This window comes from Bos indicus x Bos taurus, chromosome X (assembly GCF_003369695.1).
Source record: "Bos indicus x Bos taurus breed Angus x Brahman F1 hybrid chromosome X, Bos_hybrid_MaternalHap_v2.0, whole genome shotgun sequence".
Lineage (NCBI taxonomy): Eukaryota > Metazoa > Chordata > Mammalia > Artiodactyla > Bovidae > Bos > Bos indicus x Bos taurus.
This window is the reverse complement of record NC_040105.1, coordinates 31,241,265-31,269,197: the sequence shown is the minus strand read 5'-3', so window position 1 is coordinate 31,269,197 and position 27,933 is coordinate 31,241,265. Positions and strand designations below refer to the sequence as shown.

Genomic DNA, 27,933 nt, shown 5'->3' with positions numbered 1-27,933 from the left:
CAGCTATGTTAGAGGTCATGCCAGCACCAAGTATGTGTTACAGGTGAGATATCTGGAAAGCAAAATGGTTTCTGTGTGTGCTCTTACTCAGGCATGGCTGCTTAATGGCTTCTGCTCCCCCTTTCACTCCTTTTCTGAAGTCTACTTTGTTGTAACTCTAGTTAAAAGTATTTGTCCCTATGGAGTAACTTCAGTACTCCATATGATGGTGCACAAAACGCTTCAAACCCACCTCATGTGCCACAATTTTATTCCACATTCCCTTGAAAACTAGGGTTGCAAGAATTCAACAGTGGACAAAACCTGAAGAGAGATTTCTCCACAGAAGACATACAGATGGCCAACAAGCACATGAAAAATGCCCAACATCGCTAATCACTAGAGAAATGCAAATCAAAACCACAATGAATTATTGCCTCACACCTGTCAGAATGACTATCATCAAAAAGTCTACAAATCATAAATTATGGAGAGGATTTGGAGAGAAGGAAACTTACACACTGTTGGTGAGAATGTGGAAACAGTATGGTTTCTCAAAAAACCTAAAAATAGACCTACTATATGATCCTGCAATTCCATTCCTGGGTGTATGTATATTAGTAAAAATTAAAACATGAATTTGAGAAGGCAAGTGCTCCCATATTCATAATCACATTATTTCGATAACCAAGACATGGAAACAACCTAAGTGCTCATAAACAAATGATTGGATTAAGAAGATGTGAAGGCCCCCTGCAACACACACACACACACACACACACACACACAGGAATATTAGCCATTAAAAAGAATGAAATTCTGCTATTTGCACCAACTTAGATGGACCTAAAGAATATTGTACTTAGTGAAATAAGGTAGACAGAGAACAAAAATACTGTATGATATCACTTATATGTAAAATATTTTAAAAACGCACAAATGAATGTATATGCAAAACAGAAACAGGCTTACAGATGTAGAAAACAAATTTCTGTTATTTCTGTTTACCAAAGAGGAGAGGGGCAAAAGGGGCATGGATTAACACATACAAACAACTACATATAAAATATGTAAGCAACAAGAATATACTTTATAGCCCAGGAAATTATAGGCATTATTTTGTAGTAATTTGTAATGGAGTATAATCTAAAAAAATACTGAACCACTATGCTATATACTTGAAACTGATACAATATTGTAAATTGACTACACTTCAACAAAAAAGGAAATGGCAACCCATTCTAGTATTCTTGCCTGGGAAAGTCCATGGATAGAGGAGCCTGGAGGACTATAGTCCATGGGGTCACAAAGAGTTGGACACAGCTGAGTGACTGAACAACAACTACAATAGGAAGCCCAGATTTTTTTAGTACCGAAACCTGCTCCCAAAGATCACTAAAACGTATTCTTTATTTACTCAGTGAGCATTCTTTTTTATCTGACAACCCAAGTTATAAGTATTGTGTTGCCAAAAAGTCCATTCAAATTTTTCTGTACAATCTTATGGACTCTCTTTCCCCTTCTGCCCATATTGTGAAGCTTGGACCAGCATCCTGCCTTTCAGGGGCTGCCTCAAATGACTTTCCTAGTTTAAGCATTGACACACAACTCAGTTAAAGGCTCCTCTGTGAAATTATCCTCCTCCACACCCCACCCCCGACCATCCGTCTCTCCATTCTCATTCCAGGTGACATAGGCGCTCTGGACACCATGCCCTCAGAGTGCTTTGTGTCCATCTACATTGAAGTACTCATCACTTGGTCATTTAATTGTGTGGTCAAAGGCCTGTCTTTTCTTCCTGTGTAAGTGCTCATCAAAGGAAGTGATGAATTCCCTAGCTCAGTGGTAAATAAAAGGCATATAAAAGGCTGTACATTTTTTTTCTTTTAAACATAAATCGAACTGTTGTTTTTAATTATTGAAAACAATCTCAAAAAATTTCAGTTCATGATTCACCTGTGAAATTCACTCAATCTAGAATTCTGAGTAATCATATAAAAGTGATGATAAAGAGCATGACTTCAAGTTTATAGTGCTAATTCCAGCCTCAGTTTGTACAGATACATTAGAGAAAAATATGCAGATGACACCACCTCACATGCCCAGATGACACCACTCTTATGGCAGAAAGTGAAGAGGAACTAAAGAGCCTCTTGATGAAAGTGAAAGATGACTGAAAAAGCTGGCTTAAAACTCAACATTCAGAAAACTAAGATCATGGCATCTGGTCCCATCACTTCATGGCAAATAGATGGAGAAACAATGGAAGCAGTGACAGAATTTTTTTTTTTTGGGGGGGGGGCATCAAAATCACTGGCTTCCCTGGTGGCTCAGAGGTTAAAGCATCTGCCTGGAATGTGGGAGACCTGGGTTCGATCCCTGGGTCAGGAATATCCCCTGGAGAAGGAAATGGCAACCCACTTCAGTACTCTTTCCTGGAGAATACCATGGAGGGAGGAGCCTGGTAGGCTACAGTCCATGGCATCACAAAGAGTCAGACATGACTGAGCAACTTTACTTTCACTTTTCACCAAAATCACTGCAGATGGTGAGTGCAGCCTTGAAATTAAAAGATACTTGCTCCTTGAAAGAAAAGCTATGACCAACCTAGACAGCATTTTAAAAAGCAGAGACGTTACTTTGCCAACAAAGGTTCGTCTAGTCAAAGCTATGGTTTTTCTAGTAGTCGTGTGTGGATGTGAGAGTTGGACTATAAAGGAAGCGGTGCCAAAGAATGGATGCTTTTGAACTCAATCTAGAATTGAGTGGTGTTGGAGAAAACTCTTAAGAGTCCCTTGGACTGCAAGGAGATCAAACTAGTCCATCCTAAAGGAAATCAATCCTAAATATTTATTGGAAGGACTGATGCTGAAGCTGAAACTCCAATACTTTGGCCACCTGATGCAAAGAACTGACTCATTGGAAGAGACCCTGATGCTGGGAAAGATTGAAGGCAGGAGGAGAAGGGGATGACAGAGGATGAGATGGTTGAATGGCATTATTGACTCCATGGACATGAGTTTGAGAAAGCTCTGGGAGTTGGTGATGGACAGGGAAGCCTGGTGTGATACAGTCCATGGGGTCACAAAGAGTAGGACATGATTAAGAGACTGAACTGAACTGATTAGAGAAAATGCCAGGATCTGTTGTTTTAAGAGTCTCATCACAATGAAAAAATAAAAACATTCATCCAATAGGAGTGTATTGAGAGGTCAGGGAGATCCTCTGGTGTAGGAAATGACAACCCACTCCAGTATTCTTGCCTGGAGAATCCCATGGACAGAGGAGCCTGGTGGGCTACAGTTCATGGGGTCACAAAGAGACAGACACGACTGAGCAACTGAGCATACACATACAAGAGGCAACTGTATATGGGTCTCAAGTTTCTATTTCATGTGTAGCCTTTGGGGAATGAATCAGCAATACAGAAGTTAAGAGCAAGTTCCATGTTTGCCTTTCAAAGGAAGATTTCTTTTAAGTTCACAAATAGTGCCCACATGCTCCAAAATTTTGGGTCCCTTCTGTATCTCTGAGTTTCCCTAAGTCGATCCTGAAAATGGTAGCTTCCAAGGCCTGAGAATGCCTGTTTCAGCTCTCTGCTGGAAACATTGAGTGCCTCAAATGTGGTCCAATCATCAGAAATGTAGCTTCAACCTTAGCCAGAGCCAGGAACTGCACCTTCCGCACCAGCAAAGCCCTTGGGCTGGACAAAATCGTTGGCCACTTGGTGTTGGTCATTGCATTAGATCCATTACACAGGTGATCTGGCAGGAATCCCAGCTTTGGAGGAAAGATGTTTAAATCCTGTAAATAAATGACTGAAGCACCATAGCAGTTGATTGTGTTGAACCTGTATCAAAATTGCTTTGTTAGGCTCTATTATATTGCTCATTATCTTACTGTGAGGAAAATTAAACTTACATCTGTTTTGGGTGACAAGGTATCCTGTTGTCCTGGGATTTTCCACATTTTAGGTCTATGTCACAGGCTTCTAATAAACCCTCAGAGAACATCTTTTATGTTCATGCACATCCAGGTGTCAGACCGACACAGTCTGTCTCCTTTAAACTCAGTGACACACTCAGGGTTGTGTACATTTCTCTGTTCTCTGCCAGTGATGAAATTTATTCATAGAACATTCAAGCTAGAGCAGGCACCTCAGAGCAGAGCAATAATCATCAAGGCTCAGAGTAACTTATAGGATATAATAACAGTATTTTTAAAATGTCTTTGGCTTTTTTGTTGGGACATCATTTCCATTTTTTTAAAGTTCTTTATTCCATTTTTGCTTTTCTTCTGAATCACATAAGCAAATTTAAAAGGTATTTAAAATTAAATAATAATATGATAATTCAATCTTGCTAAGCATTTATTGTCGCCATGCTCAGATTCCAAATTTCAGCTGACTGCCACCATAGGCTTCAGCTAGCTGGTCCCCACTGGATGGCCAAGCCAAATCAGACATTTTTGTACATACTGGCCACAAACTTCCTCAGCAACAAGCCAGGGAGATGATGGGTTTTTAATGATTTCCAATGGAGTTTGCTGTCTTCATATATTTTCAAAGTTAGATGAAGAATTTACTGAGGAGACATGAGTTGAATGAATGCTGCATTTTTAAGTGCTTTTTTTTTTTTTTTAATACGCTGAATCGAAAGCACCTCCCTCACTAATCCACCCCTTGAAGCAGCTCCAGGAGACAGGCAGAGAAAAGTACTAGAGGTTAGAAGTATTGGAGGTTGAGCCACAACTCCTTGGTCATCCAGAGCAGGAGTCAACAAACTCTGTAAAGCTGCCGAATTAATATTTTAAGCTTTGGGGGCCATAAGATCTCAGCAGCAACTATTTGATGCTGCCTATAGAGTGCAAAAGCAGCCATAGGCAATATGAAAACAAATGGGTTTGACAGGTATCAATGAAAAATTAATCAATAGTCAACCTAAGAAAGAAATGAAATTTTTTATTCCAGTTAACCTGAGGATTATAACTTGGGATAGAGTGTTTTAGAGAGTTCTGAGAATGGTTCCAAAGAGGTAAGGGGTGAGGGGAGCCAGTATATATGTGATTTGATGAAGGGGTACATGTATTCAAGCATATATCTTGGTAGAAACTTATTACTATTTGCAAGGAACAGATATCTTAGTTAATGCTTTGAGTATTTTTCTAGGTATGGGAAAATGCAAGAAATTGAGTTCATAAAAATTTTTCTCCTGAAAGTTAGCTAACTCTTAGGGGGCCATTTCTGCTGGTTTTCCCAAAATGCTTCACCCTGAACTTTGCCCTGAATTCTTTTCAGGGTGTACTGTAGGTCAGCGACTGCAGTGGCTAATGACTTGATTCTTATAGAAATAGATGGTTGGCAGCATTATTTACAACCCCCTCTCTTTTGGTCTTGATTTCGACCAAGGTTCGGGAGGCTTTTTCTGATCAGTTTATCCAAGGGTGCTAGGAATGTTTATTCCCAGGTCAGGTAAGGATTTCATTGATAAGCCCCTCAATGTGCTTTTATTGGACTAGGCCTTGTCATTAGTATACAAAAGCCTTTGCACTACCTATTTTACTAGTCTGTTACGTCCCAGGAAATGGTTTCCTCTTGTTGCTTCTTCTCATAGCTAGAGTTACACTATTGCAATGATTGATCTTCTAGAAATACATTTTGAATCGATTGTGTCAAATTGCTAAGTCATTATTATTTTTATCTGAGGCCCAGTCACACATTTGGTAATTCAAGAAATAATAATCCTGTAAAATAGAATACAACTAATATAGCAAAGACTATTAATAAAGTCATAACTAAATATTTAAGCTAAGAGCTTCAATTAGGTATAACCCAGTATCTCCCCAAGTCATCAGACTTAGTCTGTTTTGAGGCAATTGCTATCTTTAAGTGAAATGATATATTGTCTTTGCACAAAAAGTTCACCAGGTGAAAGTGTTAGTCACTCAGTCATGTCTAACTCTCTGCGACCCCATGGACTATAGCCCTCCAGGCTCCCCTGTCCTTGAAATTCACCAGGCAAGAATACGGAGTGGATAGCCATTCCCTTCTCCATGGGATCTTCCTGACCCAGGGATCAAACTCAGGTCTCTTGCATTGCAGGCAGATTCTTTACTGTCTGAGCCACTAGGTAAGCTCATATACACCAGGGAAGTCTGTATATACAAGGCAAATGGTGGGTCATTGAGATCCCTTACAAGATTGAGAAAGGATTCTTATCTTCTAAGGAGTTATGGCTGACACCAGAAAAAGGAAAATTGATCTTTATGGTTGAGCAGGTATTTCTGTGGTTGAGGAGATCAGTTAATGCATAATTTAGATACATAGTGGACACTAGAGGGGAGAGAGGAGGCCCAAATGGGCAGAGAAAAAATGTATTTTTAAATTTTTGTTGTCTTAAAATATGAATTTTATCATCACCAGGTCCCAATAATATTGTATTCATGGGCACAAATTTGAATTTTATTTAATTTCATTTAGTTTCATATATCATGTATCTTTTGACTTTTTGTCATTTATTTAAAATGTAAAACATCCCTAGCTCTCAGACTGTGTAGAAATAGGTGGTAGCTGAATTTTAACCATGAGCCATAGTTTGCTGCCCTTGACCCTGGACCCTGGGTTGAAATGCCACTAAATCACTAAGTCATGTCTGACTCTGCGACTACATGGACTGCAGCACACCAGGCTTCCCTGTCCTTCTCTATCTCCCAGAGTTTGCTCAAACTCATGTCCATTGAATCAGTGATGCCATCCAACCATCTCATTCTCTGTTGCCTGCGCTCAGTCTTTCTCGGCATCAGGGTCTTTTCCAATGAGTCGGCTCTTCACATCAGGTAGCCAAAGTATTGGTTGAAATGACTGAATGATATGGTTGAAATGGGCTTATAGCAAAAATGCTGACAGAAAACATCATTGTTTTGGCCTTGACTTCTGCCCATGTTTTGTGTTTGTTTTTCTTTCCCCTCAAAGAAATCACATTTTCTTGTCTTCATATTCCCTTCTGCATTTTTTTCTCTTCCAGCTACATGTGTGTGTGTCTGCTTAGTTGCCCAGTCATATCCAACTCTTTGAAACCTCATGGACTGTAGCCCGCCAGGCTGTTCTGTCCATTGGGATTCTCCAGGCAAGAATACTGGAGTGGGTTGCCATGCCCTCCTCCAGGGAATTTCCCAACCCAGGGATCGAACCCAGGTCTCCTGCATTGCAGGCAAATTCTTTACCATCTGAGCCACTAGGGAAGCCCTCCGGCTACATGAAAGAACTCATCCACCTTCAAGTTTTATTCTCTTTCCTCGTATTGTCTGCATATCTAGCAAAGGTTCAATTTACCATATGCCAGTGACACATCCTCCCATTTTTGTATTCAATACCAACGAACACTCCCCCCCAAGTATCACCATTTCTAGGAGTGACTATTCTATATCACATCATTGTTTTATTTATCAGTAAGATTAAAACTCTCAGGGACAATGATTTTCTTCATTGTCAGGCATGTTTCATTCCGTGGGTAATGCAATATGCATTTGCTTCATGGTATAAATAACAATAATGCATCAATTTGCAACAATATAGACTACTATACCGAGAAAATATAAATGTGAGTTCTGTGGATTATATCATTTGTTACAAAAATAGTTTGTAATCTTGATATTTTTAAACATAATAAAATGATTTCATTCAGAAGATGGCAAAGAGATAGGATTCCTTTTCAATGTGCTGAATTTCTTTCTCTGAAGAAATGAGTTTTGGAAAACAACAAATGTTCTAGCCAGAAAATGTTGAAATGAAAAACAGCAGTCCATTGTCATGTCAGCAGAACTATCAAATATGTTTATGTATTGACTACATGCATACACTACATTCATACACTACATTAATTCACTCCTGGATTAATCCTTTTCTAAAATATTTGGTTCTGCTTTAAAAAGAAATCATGAGGATTAATAAGTCTTTTAGGCACTTCGATCCTGAAGTAAGAATTGCAACATGGCTTGTAGCATTGTCCAGAATAACTTTATGTAGTGATGGCTCTGTTTTACATCTGTACTAGCCAATATTTTGTGGGTTTTGAGCATGGTAAGTGTAGCAAGTACAACTGAAAACCTGATTTTTAAATTGTATTTAATTTTAACCAATTTAAGTTTAAAGTTATATTTAAATAGTTAAGATCTTTTTTAAAGAAAACTTCTAAAATTGCGGATATGTGATTATGTAGTATATTCCCCGCCCCCCCTTTTTTCCCTAAAGTCCATATTCTGGAATATAATGATTTACATAAAATTAGCAAAAGAGGTTTTGATTTTTTTAAAAAATTCTATTATTAAAATAGCCAATTTTAACTGATACCTCAAGGATTAGCTTAGTAAATATGAAGCAGCTATAATTTGTTGTGATTCTACTTGCTTGGACAAAATTACACAAATCATGGCACAGTTTCCCATGAATTTTGGTCAGGTAAACTAATGAACAAAACAAACACAAAATAGAAGAAAGACAATGTTAGCTAAGAACCTGAAGGACCTTTTTCTGTATCAGTCAGGCTGCTGACTTTAAGTCAATAAGAACAGGTCCTTTAAGTAAATAAGAACAAAGACTACTGATGAAAGATTGTGAAAATCAAAGAGCTCTTTCCTTGTTTTAGAATCAGTATGAGCTGGGAGAGAGGGGGAAAGAAAAATATGGGGTTAATTTGTAACAACACATTCTATGGTGTGTATATATCATATAAAATTACGTTTTAACTTCTTTGTGAGTTTTATTGTCCTTAGGGTTTAAACACTATGTGATCAAAATCACATTATGTAGTAAAAAGTGTGTGAGTAGGTGGATAGTTGGGTGGGTGTAAATCCCTATAAAATCCATTTAGAAGATAAATGATAGCTATTGAAGTTTGGGCAAATCAATTTCACCAATTCACTTTATTTGTCTAATGCCTCTGGGTGCCATTATAGGGCTTGTTTCCTATCTTTACAGGAGGTTTGAATCAAGGTGAACAGTCTAAAAATATTTTCCATGAACTATGTGTATTATTAAGGATTATTTTACCATGGAGTTAGTTGTTTTTACTGCAAACTAAGAAATTAATGAACAAGAATACTGCCCATGAATACCAAGGTTTATTTAAAAGCTAATGTGGGTTTAGTGTGGTAATAAGGGCAGAGTTCTCCAAGGACTGCAAACATATTTATTGTACATCAAATTTTACTGACTTTGAAATCTCCCTAGAAGTATTCACTTACCTTATCATGTATTATGCATTTCAGATCTTCAGCAACAATAAAAAAATTCAACTGTGGCCATCATGTGGTTATGCAATGAAACTAATATACACTGTGATTTGATACAGGAAACTTCAAATGTTACTTCCTCTTAAAATTAGAAGAAGTATAGGAAATATAGATCTTTAAACCTTGTAATAGCCACATACTTTAAAAAGAAAATCCACTTATTTTTAAAGTAAAATCTCAAAAGTTATGCCATGGAGTTTGGGGGGCGGGGGTGACTGTCCTATAAATGAATTGTAATTTGTCACTTTAAAATTGCATATGCATTTATAATTTTTAAATGTCTGGTGGCATATAACCATAATGCATTTTTCAGTTTTATATTCATTATTCTTTTAGGTTTCCAGAGTGAAAGGAAAGAAATGACTTCCTAGTGAGGGATATTTTACCAGGAGATCACTTGTAAAAATGATTGAGTTTTGTGCCTAAGAATATCTTTCCTAAGTTCAGGTTCTCTAGTAGCTCTAATCTATTGAGATAGAAAATATACATGGTAAAATGAGGTCTCCAAATATTCCACGCCAGATGTGTTTTATCCGAAGAAAGATAATGTTCTATATGAATTATTGAATTGATATTACTAAATTTTGGAAGTTTAAAAAAAACTGGTTGACAAGAGAGTATTTGTTTAAGCTGCATTTGGAATGCACTGTTATTTAGCTGTTCTCAAGGTGAGTTAGTGTTGGCAGTGAAGGTTTATACTTAGCCATACAATAGGTGACTTGAATCAATTAAAAAGACAATAGATTTATGGATAGTATATAGGGCAGTGGCCTGAACAAAAGCAGTTACTAGGTATATAGCCACTGAATTAATTGAATGTTCATGCCGGTACTGTAATTAATATAAATCTAGCCTTTAGCTCCAGAATCCATGACATCAACATAGCTAACAAGAAAATACATCAAGAATTGAGTCTTCTACATGTATTCCTTAATCCTCTCCACTTCTCTTTCATACTCCTGTGTTCCCCAAGTCACATTTCACCAGAGCAGCTGCCAGGCAAGACCTGTTCTTGCTGTTCTAGTGAGCTTGGGCATTCACATGTCAACTCAAACAGGAAGCAGAGTTAGAAATGTGACATATGTGAGGACATAAAGTACTTTGAAGAGAGCTCTGCTTCTATTCATCAGCTTCACCTTCTCTCTTCTGTGTTCTAGTAGCAAATGACTAACTGGTTTGTATGATTGGTCATCTAACAAATGTTATACCATGTAAGGAAGGTGGTTTTTGTTGTTGTTGTCCAGTCTTTAAGTCATGTCCAACTCTTTTCTGCCCCATGGACTGCAGCCCGGCAGGCTTTCCTATCCTTTACGGGCTCCTGGAGATTGCTCAGATCCATGTCCATTGAAGAAAGGTGGTAAGGGTATACAAATATATAAATTCAGTCAAGGCTATGTGTGTGCATGATGTGTGGTTGTATGTGTGGGTATTCAAGCTTTGGGGAGAGATAAGGCAGGAAGATACAAGTTGAAAGAGAATAGTAAAGAAAAAAAAAGCATTAACTGACAGAGTTGGATGAAGTAGCATAAATAATAAATGCTGTAGAATCTTTTAGAAAGAATAATTATTTCCATCCAGAGGAATTAGGCAATCTTCTCTGAGGAGGTCACGCTTTCATTACCCAAAACATGAAGGATGGAGAAGAGTTTTATATGTGTCAATTAAGAGAAAAGATACTTTATTGAAAGAAAACAAGGCATTTTAATGACAGAGTGGATGGTGACAGAGAAACAGAAGGAAGAAAAGTCAAGGGGCAGAACAAGAACAATGAAGTCACCATTTTCACCAAAATGGAGTTTTGTAATTAGAAAGATGTGAAGAATAGTGGAGAAGGTCAAATTGTTGAAAGCTGTTTCTTCAAAAGGCGGACTAAAAAATTTGGAGAAAATTGCAAATCAGTCATATGATTTAAGCAAGAAAGTAAAACGAGCAGAATTTTGGAAATTGAATTTGGTAGTTGGATTTGGAAGAGGTCAATAGGACTTTATCATCCCACATATTTTCAAAGTTATGAAGAAATTATACTAAGATCCAATCAGTAACTAAAGGAATTTATTTCAGGGAATGCTATGAAATAAAGTAGACTTCCTTTGTACTCATATTAGTGTGTTTTGTCAAAGTCATATAAAGGGGGATAAAATATAATAGTACACCAGTTAAGACCATATGCTTATAAACTTCATATTGGGTTCAGATCCTGGCTTAGCTACTACTTTTTGGCTGTGTGACCTTAAGGAAGTCACTCAGCCTCTCTGAGTCAGTTTTTCATGTGTAAAATTGGGACAATAGTATACTAGTACCTACATCATAGAACTGTTATTACTAAATGTTGTTGATTTCTCAATAACACCTGAAATAATGCTGGACACATTATAAGTACCACACCAGTTTTCTGTTTCTATAGAAGGATACATGTGTATCTATGTAAAATAGTCATTTTGTTATTAAAAAGCAATACATATTCATTGCAGAAAAATTCATAATGCAACTCAGAAAAATTAATCTGTTACCAGAAACTGTAGCTGTTAAACTTTTGGTACAGTGTACATTTCCTCATGTCACTAAATATTCATCAATGTCACTTTTTAAATTACTGCAGAGTATTTCACTGGATGGATGTTTTATAATTTTTAACCCATACCTATTGGTGAGCATGTAAGCTATTTCAAACACTTTACATCTCTGAGGTTGTGTTCCTATAGTTTATGTACACATCGTTGTTACCTTAAGATAAATTATTAGAAATAGAATTTCTGGTCTAAGGGTAGGAATATGTTTATATTTAGATATGTACTGCAAAGCTCTGCCCCATTCATTCCCAGCCCCAATCCACAGGGATATTCCGATATACTTGCTTACCAGCAATGAATGAGGAGACCCAGTTCCCTGAACTATTGTTATTATATGATACCACCATTTAGTATTTTAAGATAAAATTTTAAAAACTATGCCAAATCAATAGGTGCAGTTGATTTGAACCTCACTGTTTGAATTTCACTTCTGTAGTTCCTAGTGAAGTTAAACGGTTTAATAGACTTATAGGCAGTTATAGTTCTTCTTTCATGAATTGTCTGTTTCTGATGCTTGTTCAGTTTGTTTTTTTCAAGTTGATCTTTTTCCTATTGATGTATGACAATGGTTTTTTCTTAAGAGTGTCTGTAAAATTATATAAGATGAATTGATTTGGGTTTTGATTTTTCTTTTGCTTATTTGGTTTATTATGTTAGAAAGTTTTACATTGTTACAAACTGAAGTTGGTCTCTTTATGGTGTTAAATACAAATGATAACTTTTACATCAAAAGTAAAAGAACATTTAAAAATGAATGACAAATCTACCAAAATACAGAAGTTACTTATTGCAGTTATATGAAGATCATTTAATCATGGCTTCATATTAATCATAATCCAACAATTTATTCAATGAGAAATCTAGTTTTTCTTGTAGTCTCATATAACAGAGTCATGAATTACCAAATATCAAATAGTAGCTTTTTGTTTTCAAAATATGTTTATATCTGAAATATGTTGAAATACATTTCATTTATATTATTTCATAATAAAGTTGACATCTAAGTGTATATCTCATTAGTGATAATGAGAATTAAGGGTATAAATTGTTTTCACAAAAGTGAAAACTTTTTAAAAGTATGAATTTTAAGACTCCATTTATGAAATAATATGTTAGATTGGAAAGATAGTAGAACATATGTTTTATTTATTTTTTTAATTTAATTTTATTTTTTAACTTTACAATATTGTATTGGTTTTGCCATATATCGAAATGAATCCACCACAGGCATACATGCGTTCCCCATCCCAAACCCTCCTCCCTCCCCCCTCCCCATACCATCCCTCTGGGTCGTCCCATTGCACCAGCCCAAGCATCCCGTATTGTGCATCGAACCTGGACTGGCGGCTCATTTCATATATGATATTATACATATTTCAATGCCATTCTCCCTAATCATCCCACCCTCTCCCTCTCCCACAGAGTCCAAAAGACTGTTCTATACATCAGTGTTTCTTTTGCTGTCTCGTATACAGGGTTTATTGTTACCATCTTTCTAAATTCCATGTATATGCGTTAGTATACTGTATTGGTGTTTTTCTTTCTGGCTTACTTCACTCTGTATAATAGGCTCCAGTTTCATCCACCTCATTAGAACTGATTCAAATGTATTCTTTTTAATGGCTGAGTAATACTCCATTGTGTATATGTACCACAGCTTTCTTATCCATTCATCTGCTGATGGACATCTAGGTTGCTTCCATGTCCTGGCTATTATAAAGAACATATGTTTTAGAAGGGAAAAGAAAACTAGAATTTGGAGTCAGAAAAACCTGCTTACGGCCGAGTTTTTCCACTTACTAGTAAATTTAGGAGTATTATTTATAGTTTTGAGCTTTAATTTCCTCATGGGTTAATTAGAAGGAATGAATACTTTTCAGGCTTTAAACATATTTTCATTGAATCTTTTAAATTGAAGGACAAGAAATGAACACATAGAGAACAAGTACACAGATAATAACAAGAGAAGTTGATGGCTTTTTTTGAGTTTTTATACCCATGCTACTAGTACCCAGATCAAGGATTCGGACATTACCCTAGGAGTCTCCTTTGTGTTTCTTCCCAGTTATTAACCCTTTCCCAGCTACCACCTTCACCCAAGGATAAGCACTCTGCTAACAGGACACCTCTATTAGTTTTGCCTGTCTTTGAAATTAATATAAATGGAATCATATAGTATATGCTCTTATGTTTGAATTCTGTTCATCATTATTTTTGTGAGATTCTTCTATACTATTTCATGTTTTCTTATTCTCTTTATAGTATCCTATTGTGTGAATATATCACAGTTTATCTATTCTACTGTTGGTAGACATTAGGGTTGTATCTAGTATGATGCTATTATAAATAATGCTGTTATGAGGTTCGTGTCCTTTACTGCATATATATACACACATTTCTTTATTATATACTTGAAATAGAATGACTGGATCATAAGATATGTGTGTGTTTGGCTTTGGAAATAGCACTGAACAGTTGTCCAACATGGTTGTACTGGTTCACTCTCACGAGCAGTGTATGAGTTCCAGTTGTTCTACATCCTCATCAAGAGGATGCAGTTTCATTCCTTTTCCTTCTAGCCATTCTGGTGGATGTGAATTGGTACCTCATTGTGTTTTAATTTGTGAGCATCTATAATTAGAGCTATTTTTGTATCCGCAAATGTCAAGTCCCTGTGCAAATCTTTTGCCCATTGGGAACAAGTAATAGTTACCTGTCTTTTTCTCATAGATGTCAGAGTTTTAATACGAGTTCTTTGTCAGATAGGTGCATCATTAATATCTTCTTCCAACTTAAACCTTGTTTTTTTTTTTTTTTCTCCTAATAATATGTCTTGATGAATGAAGTTCAGTTTATCAATCTTTTCCTTTATGCATGTGCACATGTTAAGTCACTTCAGCCGTGTCTGACTTTTCGACCCCGTGAACGGTAGCCCTCCAGGCTCCTATGTCCGTGGAATTCTCCAGGCAAGAATACTTGAGTGGGTTGCTGTGTCCTCCTCCAGGGGTCTTCCCAACCCAGGGATTGAATTGGCAGCTCCTTCAGCTCCTGCATTGCAGTCTGATTCTTTATCGCTGAGCCACCAGGGGTACTGCTTTTTATGTCTTATTTGAAAAATAATCGCTTCACCTAAAATCATCAAGATATTTTCCTGTGTTTTCTTTTGCACTGAGGTCTGCAGCAATCAAGAACTGATATTTTGTATGTGGTGTAGAGTAAGAGTCAAGATTCTATCCAATTAATCTGGAACCATTTATTGAAAAGATGATCCACAATCCACTGAACTAAAGTGGGCACCATTGTCATAAATTAAATAAATGTATGTAGTCTATTTGTTCTCTTAGCCATATCACACATAATTAACTAAAATAAATATTGATATCTGCTTATAAACATTCTTAAACTTTTTTTTCAAAATTGTCTTAGACATTTTTGACCCTTTGAAATTCCATATATATCTTAGAATTGTGATATCAATTTTTATTATAAACTAGCTGCTGTAATTTTGATTAGGATTGCATTGAATTTACACATTATTTGAAGAGAACTAACATATTTACAGTATTGGAAGCTTCAACAAAGTATATTCCTCTCTTTGCTCAAATTTTCCTTAATATCTGAATAATGTTTATAGTTTTTAGGGTAGAAGTCTTGCTTTTTGGTATGAATTATAAAATTACTCCCCAAAAAGTAAGAATTAATGCTCTTAAATTCAGCATAAGAGAACTTACTTTCCAGAATTTTGACAAATGCATTTTTAAAAAGCAATATAATAGGCAAATAGTGGTATATTATTGCTATTTTAATTTGCATTTCAGTGACTACTTAGTGGTTGGACTTTTCTCTTGTTTATTGACTGTTTGCATTTTTTGTCAAATTCCTATTTATATTCTTTATTAAGTTTTCCAGTAGATTATCCATCTCTATTCAACCTTTGAAGATCTTTTTATATGCAATAATATTAGCCTTTCGCTGATAGATAATACAAATATTCCCAGTTGTTATTGTTTTTAATTCTGCTGTTTGGCCTTAATTTCTACATGAACAATGCAAATAATATATTTAATAGTTTATTCACATTCCTGTCACTTCTAAAGGGCTTCGCCACACCAGCAGTTTATTCTATCATTATTAATGTTTTTTACACTTAATTTACACTTTTTTTCTCTAGAATATTTGTGATCTTAGATACAAAGTCAACATTTAGTATCTGTTTATTTATAAAATAGGCACCTCTATCTATCTTAATATTAATACTTCTACACATTTGATATTAATATTCAAAAACTAAAAAGGAAGCCTAATCTTGTGTAAAATTAGGTCAAGTTTTGGTTAGATACTAAATTAAGACATAAAGGAACTGAATGTCTTTAATTGTTTTCTTTCACCACAGAGCATGTGTTGTATGAATAGCATGGTTTTTTAATACTTAAAAAGATTACTAGGAAAAATGACATATTTTGGTAGTAAAGTGTTTCTGTCCCTATTTTGATAAGATATTAAGTAGTAAATATAACAGTAAATTAGTTTAAAGCACATAGAAACTGACACAAAACAGAACTTTTAGTTTGCATCATAAATTATTCACATCTGTTACCTTTTTCCAGGAACTGTATAGAGGAAGCCATTAGTTCCTAAAGACCATTTTGAAGGGCAGAGAGGGAACACAATAATTATATGCTCAGCTCAGTTCAGTTCAGTGTCTGACTCTTTGTAACCCCATGAATTGCAGCATGCCAGGCCTCCCTGTCCATCACCAATTCCTGGAGTTCACTCAAACTCACGTCCATCGAGTCGGTGATGCCATCCAGCCATCTCATCCTCTGTCGTCCCCTTTTCATCCTGCCCCCAATCCCTCCCAGTATCAGAGTCTTTTCCTGTGAGTCTACTCTTCACATGAGGTGGCCAAAGTACTGAAGATTCAGCTTTAGCATCATTCCCTCCAAAGAACACCCAGGACTGATCTCCTTTAGAATGAACTGGTTGGATCTCCTTGCAGTCCAAGGGACTCTCAAGAGTCTTCTCCAACACCACAGTTGAAAATCATCAATTCTTTGGCGTTCAGCTTTCTTCACAGTCCAACTCTCACATCCATACATGACTACTGGAAAAACCATAGCCTTGACTAGACAGACCTTTGTTGGCAAAGTAATGTCTCTGCTTTTGAATATGCTATCTAGGTTGGTCTTAACTTTCCTTCCAAGGAGTAAGCATCTTTTAATTTCATGGCTGCAGTCACCATCTGCAGTGATTTTGGAGCCCAGAAAATAAAGTCTGACACTGTTTCCACTGTTTCCCCATCTATTTCCCATGAAGTGATGGGACCAGATGCTCCCCATCTATTTCCCATGAAGTGATGGGACCAGATGCCATGATTTTAGTTTTCTGAAAGTTGAGCTTTAAGCCAACTTTTTCACTCTCCTCTTTCACTTTCATCAAGAGGCTTTTTAGATCCTCTTCACTTTCTGCCATAAGGGTGGTATCATCTGCAAATCTGAGGTTATTGATATTTCTCCCGGAAATCTTGATTCCAGCTTGTGCTTCTTCCAGCCCAGCATTTCTCATGATGTACTCTGCATATAAGTTAAATAAGCAGGGAGACAATATACAGCCTTGACGTACTCCTTTTCTTATTTTGAACCAGTCTGTTGTTCCATGTCCAGTTCTAACTGTTGCTTCCTGACCTGCATATAGGTTTCTCAAGAGGCAGGCCAGGCGGTCTGGTATTCCCATCTCTTTCAGAATTTTCCACAGTTTATTGTGATCCACACAGTCAAAGGCTTTGGTATAGTCAATAAAGCAGAAATAGGTGCTTTTCTGGAACTCTCTTGCTTTTTCGATGATCCAGCAGATGTTGGCAATTTGATCTCTGGTTCCTCTGCCTTTTCTAAACCAGCTTGAACATCTGGAAGTTCACGGTTCACGTATTGCTGAAGCCTTGCTTGGAGAACTTTGAGCATTACTTTACTAGCATACAAGATGAGTGCAATTGTGCGGTAGTTTGAGCATTTTTTGGCATTGCCTTTCTTTGAGATTGGAATGAAAACTGACCTTTTCCAGTACTAGAAGGCCTCAAATTCTACCCTATGATTAACTTAGTGATACTGTCCTAGAAAAATAATCAGATTTTTGACTGATGGCTTTAGATATGGTGTGTGTGTGTGTGTGTGTGTGTGTGTGTGTGTGTGTGTATGCATGCATGCAGTCATGTCTGACTTTTTGTGACAGCATGGACTGTAGCCTGCCATGCTTCTCTGTCCATGGAATTCTCCAGGCAAGAATACTGAAGTGGGCTGCCATTTCCTACTCCACACTATATATGTTATATCCTAGTAATAATGATTTGCTACTAAAATATATAAAGTATAATTTCTCAACACTGTTTTTGTTAGCAACAAAAGCTAGTAGCTTTCCTTTCTAAATTAACTTATTTCTTTGCAAAGGGAAAACATTTTTATTTTTCAAAAAGTATGGTGAAAATCCTCTATCCCATTTACCATCTGCGCTAACATCCCCAAACATTAAATTTTAACTCCAGAAATATACTTACGAGATGAATCCCTAGAAGTAAGAGTTCTGGGTCAAAGGTTATATGCGTATGGTAAATATTGCCCAAATTGCCTTCCACGGGCGGTACACCAACACATACATCCCATGTGTAAGTCTGAGTTTCCCACAGCCTTGGCAGCCTAGTGTGTTTCAGACTTGGGTTTAATTTGTCCATACAGTATTTGGAAGTTTCAGATCTCTCATTGTGACCAAAGAGTAACTTCTTTTTCCATGTTTAAAATCCATTTGTGTTTTCTTTTTTTTTTTGCTTTTCCACAAAGTGCCCTTAACTTTTGTCCTGTGTTCTTTTTGGTTGTTGGCCTTCTTCTTACTAATTTGCAGGAGCTCTCTTTATGGGCTAGGAAATTAATATGTTATCTGAGATATCTGTCACAAATTTTTGTTTCATTTTTTGTCATTTTTCCTTTTACTTTGCTTTTGGATTTTTTCACCATGCATAAGTTTCTGATTTTTATATAGTCCAATTTACTAATGTTTTTTATTTTTAATTAAAGATGACTTGAGGATTAAAATTAATTTAAGATTAACTTGAGGATAAAATTACATGCTTTTATGTTATTGACTAGTCTGGACATGTTTTGCTTCTTACATTAAGAAAAAATGAAATTAATCCTGAGTCTGGAAATTGTTTTTCTTGCATTCAACTGATATTTATTGAAGATCTATCATGTGTAGGAATCTAGTTATTAAATTAAATGTAAATAATAAATTAAATAGTATAATGTAAATGCTATGATAGTGGGAAGCATAGGTTTCTGGGGATATGTCCAGTATAGTTTCCATAACTAAGCTGAAAACTCCTTGTGCCCCATAATCTCACTGTAAGCAATCCTTTAATTATTCCAGATGTTAGATCTCACCCATTGCATTGTTTATGTCAGGGATGGTTCTATCTCTATAACCAGGAAGGGATGAGTTGGGAGTATGAGAAGGAAACCAACTATCTTAGCTAAAGGTTACTCAGATTTCTGCACATAACTATAAAGCCTAAATGAAACATGAACTATTTTGTAATCAGATATAAAAGTGAGTTCACACTCGATTTTAGAGATTTTAGGAATGTATTATGGCTTTTATCTCCAGTAGCGTTGGAATCTAGTGACTCTTAAGTGCTGTGCATTGAAGCAATAAAATGCTTTTTACATTTACCTGTGAGTAGAAAATGATCCAATAAAAATAAGCTGTTTAGTTCCCTCCTTAGAGATGCTGGAAAAGATAAGTTGAGGGTATTATTAGATGATATATGCATGGTACTAGGATTTGTGATATCAGCTGTCACACACTCACATTCACATACATGTACAAATATAGTTCAGCACCATAGATGTCCTCATGAAATCCATATAGGCTTTGATCTAATACTACATTTACTTGGTTTTATAGCAGGATACAAGTCAGACAAAGCCGATACAGCCTCATGATTCATTATGCATGCCAGACATTCCATGCTACCCACACATGTTGCTTCTTTTGACTCATCCACACAGGGAAAAGCTGCCAGGGATGAAAACCAGAGTTTATGCAGGTCACTTAATTTATTTTTTCACTTTTCTTCAGATTAAAAAAAAAATCTAACCAATTTTACTTTAAATATTTAGAGAAAGAGAAATGTTATGAACATTAGTAATCCACTTTACTGAAACACAGGTTCAACCCCTGGGTCAGGAAGATCGCCAGGAGAAGGAAATGGCAACCTACTGCAGTATTCCTGCCTGGAAAATCCCATGGACAGAGGAGCATGGCAGGTTACAGTCCAAAGAGTCGCAAAAGAGTCAGATAGGACTAAGTGACTAAGCAACAGCAATAGCAATCCATTTTAGTATCAGATGATTGTATTAGAAATATACTTTTTGGTATCTCATTTCATTTATTTGCAGTATAAATGAGCTTCCCTGGTGGCTCAGAGGTTAAAGCCTCTGCCTGCAATGTGGGAGACCTGGGTTCAATCCCTGGGTCAGGAAGATCCCCTGGAGAAGGAAATGGCAACCCACTCCAGTATTCTTGCCTGGAGAATCCCATGGATGGAGGAGCCTGCTGGGCTACAGTCCATGGGGTCGCAAACAGTCAGACATGACTGAGCGATTTCACTTTCACTTTAGAAGCCACATCCTCTATTTCCCTGCTGTACTTTACTCCATTTTAGTCATATAGGCCCATGGGCCATATTTCAACTCCCAGCTTCTTCAATCCAGGTGTAGTTCCATATAAGAAACAAGCCAGATACAGGATTTCCCATTCATTGTAAAGTTCATGTCCCAAGAAAACATTGTTGTGGAAGTCTAAGGTTAGTCCCAGGCTGTCCTACATCAGCCCAGGCTAGATGTTAGCCTATTATTCATGCATTTGCATGCATTTTGCACAATATATACAAATGTAGTCATAATACATTTCAGCTCTTTGCATCAGGTGGCCAAAGTATTGTAACCTCAGCTTCAGCATCATTCCTTACAATGAATATTCAGGGTTGATTTCCTTTAGGATTGACTAGTTGGATCTCCTTGCAGTCCAAGGGTCTCTCAAGAGTCTTCTCCAACACCACAGTTCAAAAGCATCAATTCTTCGCCACTCAGACTTCTTTATGGTCCAACTCTCACATCCATACATGACTACTGGAAAAACCATAGCTTTGACTAGATGGAACTTTGTTGGCAAAGTAATGTCTCTGCTTTCTTAATATGCTATCTAGGCTTGTCATAGCTTTTCTTCCAAGAAGCAAGTATCTTTTAATTTCATGGCTGCAGTCACCATCTGCAGTGATTTTGGAGCCCAAGAAAAGAAAATCTGTCACTGTTTCCATTGTGTCCCCATCTGTTTGCCATGAAGTGGTGGGACCAATGCCATGATCTTCACTTTTTGAATATTGAGTTTTAAGCCAGCTTTTTCACTCTCCTCTTTCACTTTCATCAAGAGGCTCTTTAGTTCCTCTTTGCTCTCTGACATAAGGGTGGTATCATCTGCATATCTGTTATTGATATTTCTCCTGGCAGTCTTGATTCCAGCTTGTGCTTCATCCAGCCTGATTTCACATGAGGTACTCTGCATATAAGTTGATCAAGTATTATAATGTAATGTTATATTTGAAGATTGCATTATATTATAATGTATATATTATACTACATTATATTACATATTACATTATATATAATATCATATTTCATTATAATGTAATGTTATGTTAGAAGAATATTATTAATAATATCATAAGGAATTGCTATTGCAAGTTCACACTCTTTCTTCCTGTGTACCTGTTTTAGCCCTTAAAAATCTGAAGAAAAAGGCTTTACTCTTACTTTTCCTGGCTCTCTGCTTACACTTGAGCTTGGGCAATAATCACTAATGATTTTCTTATCATTTACTGTCGTGCAGAATATTGCTCTCTTTTTCTCTGTTATTTTTAGTTGGAGGATAATTGCTTTACAACGTTGTGTTTGTTTCTGCTATACAACAATGTGAATCAGCTATAAGGATACATGTGTCCCCTCCCTCCCACCCCACCCCCATTCCACCCCCTAGGTCATTGCAGAGCACTGAGCTGAGCTCCCTGTGTTATCCAGTAGCTTCCCAGTAGCTCTCTATTTTACATACGGTAGTGTATATATGTATATGGTACTCTCTCAATTCACCCCACCCTCTCCTTCCCCTCCACGTTCACAAGTCCATTCTCTACGTCTGCATCTCTGTTTGCTCTGGACTATTTGCATGGGTTACTTTATTTAATCCTACTGTGACCCTATCAAGTGAGTTCTACCATTGCCCCCATTCTGTAGAGGAGGCTTTGGGAGTTAAAACCTGACCAAAATGTATGAAAAGGACAGAACCACGATCTGAAACCAAGCAGCTTAACTCTAGACCTTATGATGTTGAACAGCATACCACACTGCTCCCCAAGTTATTTAAAATTTTCAATCCAGGACAAAATTATAGAATGTTATAAAGTTGAGATAATAGTATCGATGTGACAGATTTGTTGGGCACATTAAAGAAGATATTAAATGAGAAACTTCTAAATGTGTTTTTTGGCACTTAATAAAAATTGCTGATAATCATTCCATTATAATTTAATTCAAATGTATTTTACTTTCTATTTCCACTCATCTGATTCTGTTTTACTTGGTTATATTAGAGCTCGCAAACTACAGTTCACAAAAACGCTTACATCACCAGTTTTCTTTGTAGATGAAAGAATTTCCTTGTACAATTTTCCTGACCATAAAAGAACATTAGAAGCAAGTATAAAGAGAGAGTATCTGGCATATAATATACAAGACACCATTACATTAATGAATGAGTGGAAAAATGAAGAATACAGTTTTTTGCTTTCATTAGTCAGAGTTGGGTGCGCATTTGTGTGGCTGTGTGTTTTGAATTTAAAAAAGAAAGGTTTGTTGCCTTCAAAGCATAGAATTTTTGGAAAGATTATTAATCAATGATTTGTCATACATGAATTAAATCCTAACATATAATACGTGTAAGTCATCAATATTATGCTGTTAAAATACCAAATTCAGTAAATTTCTATAATATTTCATAACAGTAGTTTTTGAAAATATTTATTTTTTTAATTTAAATCATGAATCTTTTATTTTTTTTTATTTCCTTGTAGGTTTCTAGGAGTTTACCTGAGAAACAGGGAGAAATTCAGGCTCACATAAAAGACCTTGGACAGCTTGAAGAGCAATTAAATCATCTGCTTCTGTGGCTGTCTCCTATTAGGAGTCAGTTGGAAATTTACAACCAACCAAATCAGACAGGACCATTTGACATTAAGGTAAGGATTTCTTGCACTAAACATTATTTTTCAAGAGTGGGAATATCGCTGACATAAATCTCTCATTTGTTATCATCATCGTTGTTGTTAACTTAAAAGGATGTTCATAACCTACAAATTGAGAGTTATGTTTATTCAGTGGAAATTTTTAGGACTTAAGCCCAGGAGGCAGCATCTCGAGTAACCCTGAGACAACTGCTCTAAGGAGGTGAAGGAAAGAGCCAGATTATATAGAAGTTTTGCAACAAAGGGCAGGTAGTCTGCAAATCAAAAGATTATTGTCAAAAACAGGAAAACCAGATATTTCAAGTTAAGAAATTTAGCACTTTTCTATGTATGGGAAGATGCAAGAGTTTGGGCACATTGAAATCATTCCTTTGCTAAGGACCTCAGCTCTCTGGGGCCAGTATCCTGTATTTTCATATCCTGAGTTTCCTCAGGACTCATCATAGGGAGTGGATACGAGATGACAGGTATTCTTTTCATTCTTGAATGTAGTAAGAGCTCACCGGCTGGCCCACCTTGGACAGGAGTTGCTGGTGACTGTGACATGCTTGTTTATTGATATGGCAGGAAATATTCCAATTTTAATTTTTATAATGCTGTTGTTGCTGTTCAGTTGCTCACTTCTGTCTGACTCTTTGTGACCCCATGGACTGCAGCACTCCAGGCTTCCCTGTCCTTCAGTATCTCCCAGAGTTTGCTGAAACTCATGTCTATTAAGTCGGTGATGCCATCCAACCATCTCATTCTCTGTCGTCTTCTTCTCCTCCTGCCCTCAGTCTTTCCCAGCATCAGGGTCTTTTCCAGTGAGTTGACTCTCTGCATCAGGTGGCCAAAGTATTGGAGTTAGCTTCAGCATCGGTCCTTCCAGTGAATATTCAGGGTTGATTTCCTTTAGGATTGACTGATGTGATCTCCTTGCTGTCCAAGGGACTCTCAAGACTCTTCTTCAGCTGGTGAAAGCATATTTTATATACACATATATATTCTTTATATATGCATATATATATAATGTTAATTATAGTAATAATAATATTATTATTACTTGACTAGCATTTTTAGTTTTTTCTTCTGGCATTTACTAGCAATAATGTTTCATTAAACTCATATCACTAGAATGTCTTCATCATGTTTATTATTATAATCCACTTTCCATCCCTACTTTAATTGTACTTAACATATGTCTGTAGACTCCTTATCTAAAACTGAAGTCATTTTGAAGACAAAGTGCCTACAAAATAAGTATCAGCTCATTAGTAGACATTATAAAACCCTCTCAGACTTATTCCAGTTTACCTTTCTATCCTCTCTGCCAACTACATCCTCTTGTATTCAAGACATAACAAATGATATATCATTCTCTGTATGTGGTTTCATGCCATGCCTGTTTTCTTGAATGCCTCGTACTTACTCCTAGTAGAGTGAAAAACCCTTTTAGAATTGCTTATAAACCCCTGTATCTATCTCTTACAGCCTTTGTACAGTGATTGGCACTTAAATTTTAGAAACCTGAGTATCTCATCACACTCTTCTTTGAATTCAGAGGGTGTCTACTTACTTATCTCCCTTGTCCCATTCATTTCTGAACACTCCTATCTCAGGGCTCAGTGCATGGTGGTAACTTGTTAGCATTTTAAAATCAGTGAATAAAAATATTAATGAGGTACCCAGAATGGTAATGAGATGGTCTAAGAAAGCTTAGGGATCCAGACAAACACATCATCGTCTCCTCCTTTCCATGCCCCTGTACACACTGATTGTTCTTTCTTTTCTCCCTTCCCAAGAGCCCATTTCAAGGATTTGTCCCAAATATAATTCCCTACTTTTGCATCTCCTATGGGCCAACAACATTAAGTACCCAATCACATAAACCAATTCACTTCAAAGCACAATCCATAAATTAATGTAATGATGGGCATTTTCAGACTAAATAAGTTAAATAATATCTTTGAGTCAATTGCTTCATTGACTCAAATTATTAAGTGTATTTACTTTCCAGGATTATAATAACCTAATGTTTTTATCTCCATCTAGTTGGTCTTTTGGTAGGAGATAAGGATAAAAGCAAGTGTGAGGATCTTTTAGAGAGATATAATGAACATTTAGGAAGGATGGAACATTTAGGAATGAGGAAAGCAGAGAGATATAGAAAGGTTTGCCACAACTAAAATGAGTTATATTGGGTTGGCCAAAACCCAAATAAACCTTCGGATCAACCCAATATTTGCAAAGTGCACTGCATTACTTTTACCTTACTTCTTCCTGACATGTTTACATCTCCCATTCTGATAGCTACCCCCAAGAGCAGATGGTATTGTAAGTCACAGGTAGATATCATTTCACCCATGCAAAACCCAGGCTGCTCAACCGGTGGCATGGTCTTGGGTTCAGTTTGACAATTATATTCAAGTCACAATAGGCTTGATCCAGAACAAATTTAGGTAGATTTAAGAAGGTATACTGGAGAAGGAAATGGCAACCCACCCCAGTACTCTTGCCTGGAAAATCCCATGGACGGAGGAGCCTGGTAGGCTGCAGTCCATGGGGTCACTAAGAGTTGGACACGACTGAGCAACTTCACTTTTCACATTCATGCATTGGAGAAGGAAGTGGCAACCTACTCCAGTGTTCTTGCCTGGAGAATCCCAGGGACGGGGAGCCTGGTGGGCTGCCGTCTATGGGGTCACACAGAGTCGGACACTACTGAAGCGACTTAGCAGCAGCAGCAAGAAGGTATACAGGACAAAGTAACAGCATAGCCAGTATAATGATGACACAGTGGAGGTCTTGACACCAGGGTGCGGCTTCTGATGAACCCGTCACCCTGAACTTGGGTCATGTGTGGTCAAAGGGATAAGACTGGATGAGTGCAAAGCACATCACATTTTAAGTCGTCAGTTCTGGCCTCCTTTCAACTCTTCCACCTAGCTAGCACCTGGTGTCCTCAGAGGTATTTCTCTAGCGCCCATTCTCCAGTTCAACTGTATCTCATCAATACTGATTTGTTATTACTCAGTAAATAATCTCAACAAAGAAGAACAGTTGAATAATAACCTCAGCCAGATTATCAATTATCTTGGATCAAGTTGTCCTTAAATATCTCTTGTTAGTGTAACAAGAGGAAAGGCCATCAACTCGTCATTCCTCACCAGAAATAGCTTTTTGGAACTCATAGATAAAAGCACATTCCTTCACTTTTAAATATTAATCTGTGGTGGAAATGTGCTTCTTCAGTAAAATGATGAAAAATATATTCAATACGAGCTCTCTACATGGAATATATTTAAGAGAAAAGATAACAAAATCATCTGATACAAATGGATATTGTTGACTCAACCAAAGTAACTTTTATCCCAGTGTGTGTACATCAGAATGGTTCACAAATATGAAAAACTTTCATTGGGTCTTTGTCCATGGCCCATAGGTTCCTGCCAAATGGGCCCCTGCAGTTTAGCATGAAAGCTACTCTCAGCTGTGTTAATCACTTTCCTTTATTAAAACTCCAAGACACCACTCTCACTGCTGTGTATAGTTTCAGAGAGTCATGATATTTGCCCTCCTGCAGCTCAGTCTAAATCACTGAAGGGAAAGGCAGCTGCTTTTTCCCTGGCAGGAAAACTGCTTGGCTTCAGCCCTCTGTGCATATCCTGAGTTTTTCATCTCTGAAGTGTAGATTTCAAAAATATTCCTTTAGCCATTTTCTTCTGCTTGTGGATATATCCAAGGCAGAAAAGATCATAAAATCATATATATGATGACTTGAAAGGTTCTTCCCATAATTCTCAGACCCCTAACTTGTAATCAAGACATAGAGACCTGTGTGAATAATTTACTAACCAACCTAGTTCTTTATTTCTCTTTGTCTAGCTTCTATCTATATTCACTGTCTAATAAATGATTTATGAAGATTGCATGGAGTTCTTCTGTTAAAAGATGTGTGATTTTAATCTGTACAGCTTGCTATAGCCCTCTGATTAAAGAAATTAAACTTTTTTTCAGTTAAAGAATTAGGGGGAAAATGGACTTGGCTTAATTTCAAACTGCTGGAAACCAAAAAGTTTGCAAATAGCTTTGAGGACATGCCCATTTTTTTAATACAGAGAAAGAACTTTAAAAAATATCTTGGGAATGAGTTAATGCAAAGAAAGTAGGCGCACAAGCACCCTCTACTTCGTAAATTTAAGCAAAATTTCCTTGTCTGGCCATGGTGACTATGGCTACCTCTGAAACAAAGAGCCTAAAGCCTTGCCATCTAGGGCATTTGTTTTCTCTAGTCAAACTCTGAGCACCTGTTAGAAAAATATGCAATATCCTCTGAGAGCCTCAGTTTTGCCTGCTTGGCACTTCATGCTTATTGATGAAATGCAGCTAGCTGTGTAATGAAACCCAAATAAAAAAAGCCTTAAGGGCTCTGTTCTAATACATTGTTTATGCTGGTGTGAAAATTGACTGCACATCGCTTGGTTTGTGCAATTTACTCCCGAAATATTCCTATTCAGGAAATCCTGCAAATAGCAATATTCATCTTGAAAATCACCTCACAGAACCCTTAGCAAGCTGAGAAACATAATCAATGAGATCGTGATGTAGAGGGCGAAAATTAGGCATAATCACAACCCTTTCCCATCAGTCAGCCTACTAGAAGGCATGACTTTGAATTTTGATTTTCAAATGTACTCTCTAGTTAGACACAAAATATGTTGATTTTCGGTTTCAGAAATGATAATTGAATGCTAATAACCAGGAACCAGTTAA

At 36.8% G+C, this 27,933-nt stretch overlaps 1 protein-coding gene across 10 annotated transcripts in view; it reads left to right on the top strand.

Moving 5' to 3' along the window:
* The window catches only part of DMD (dystrophin), a 2,656,945-nt gene that overhangs the window by 1,838,793 nt on the left and 790,219 nt on the right, over positions 1 to 27,933 (top strand). For all 10 annotated transcript variants that reach the window (XM_027533579.1, XM_027533577.1, XM_027533571.1 and 7 more), the window contains one exon: positions 23,011 to 23,175. In XM_027533579.1, the coding sequence (XP_027389380.1) occupies positions 23,011 to 23,175 (165 nt within the window). The remainder of the gene's footprint in view (positions 1 to 23,010; positions 23,176 to 27,933) is intronic.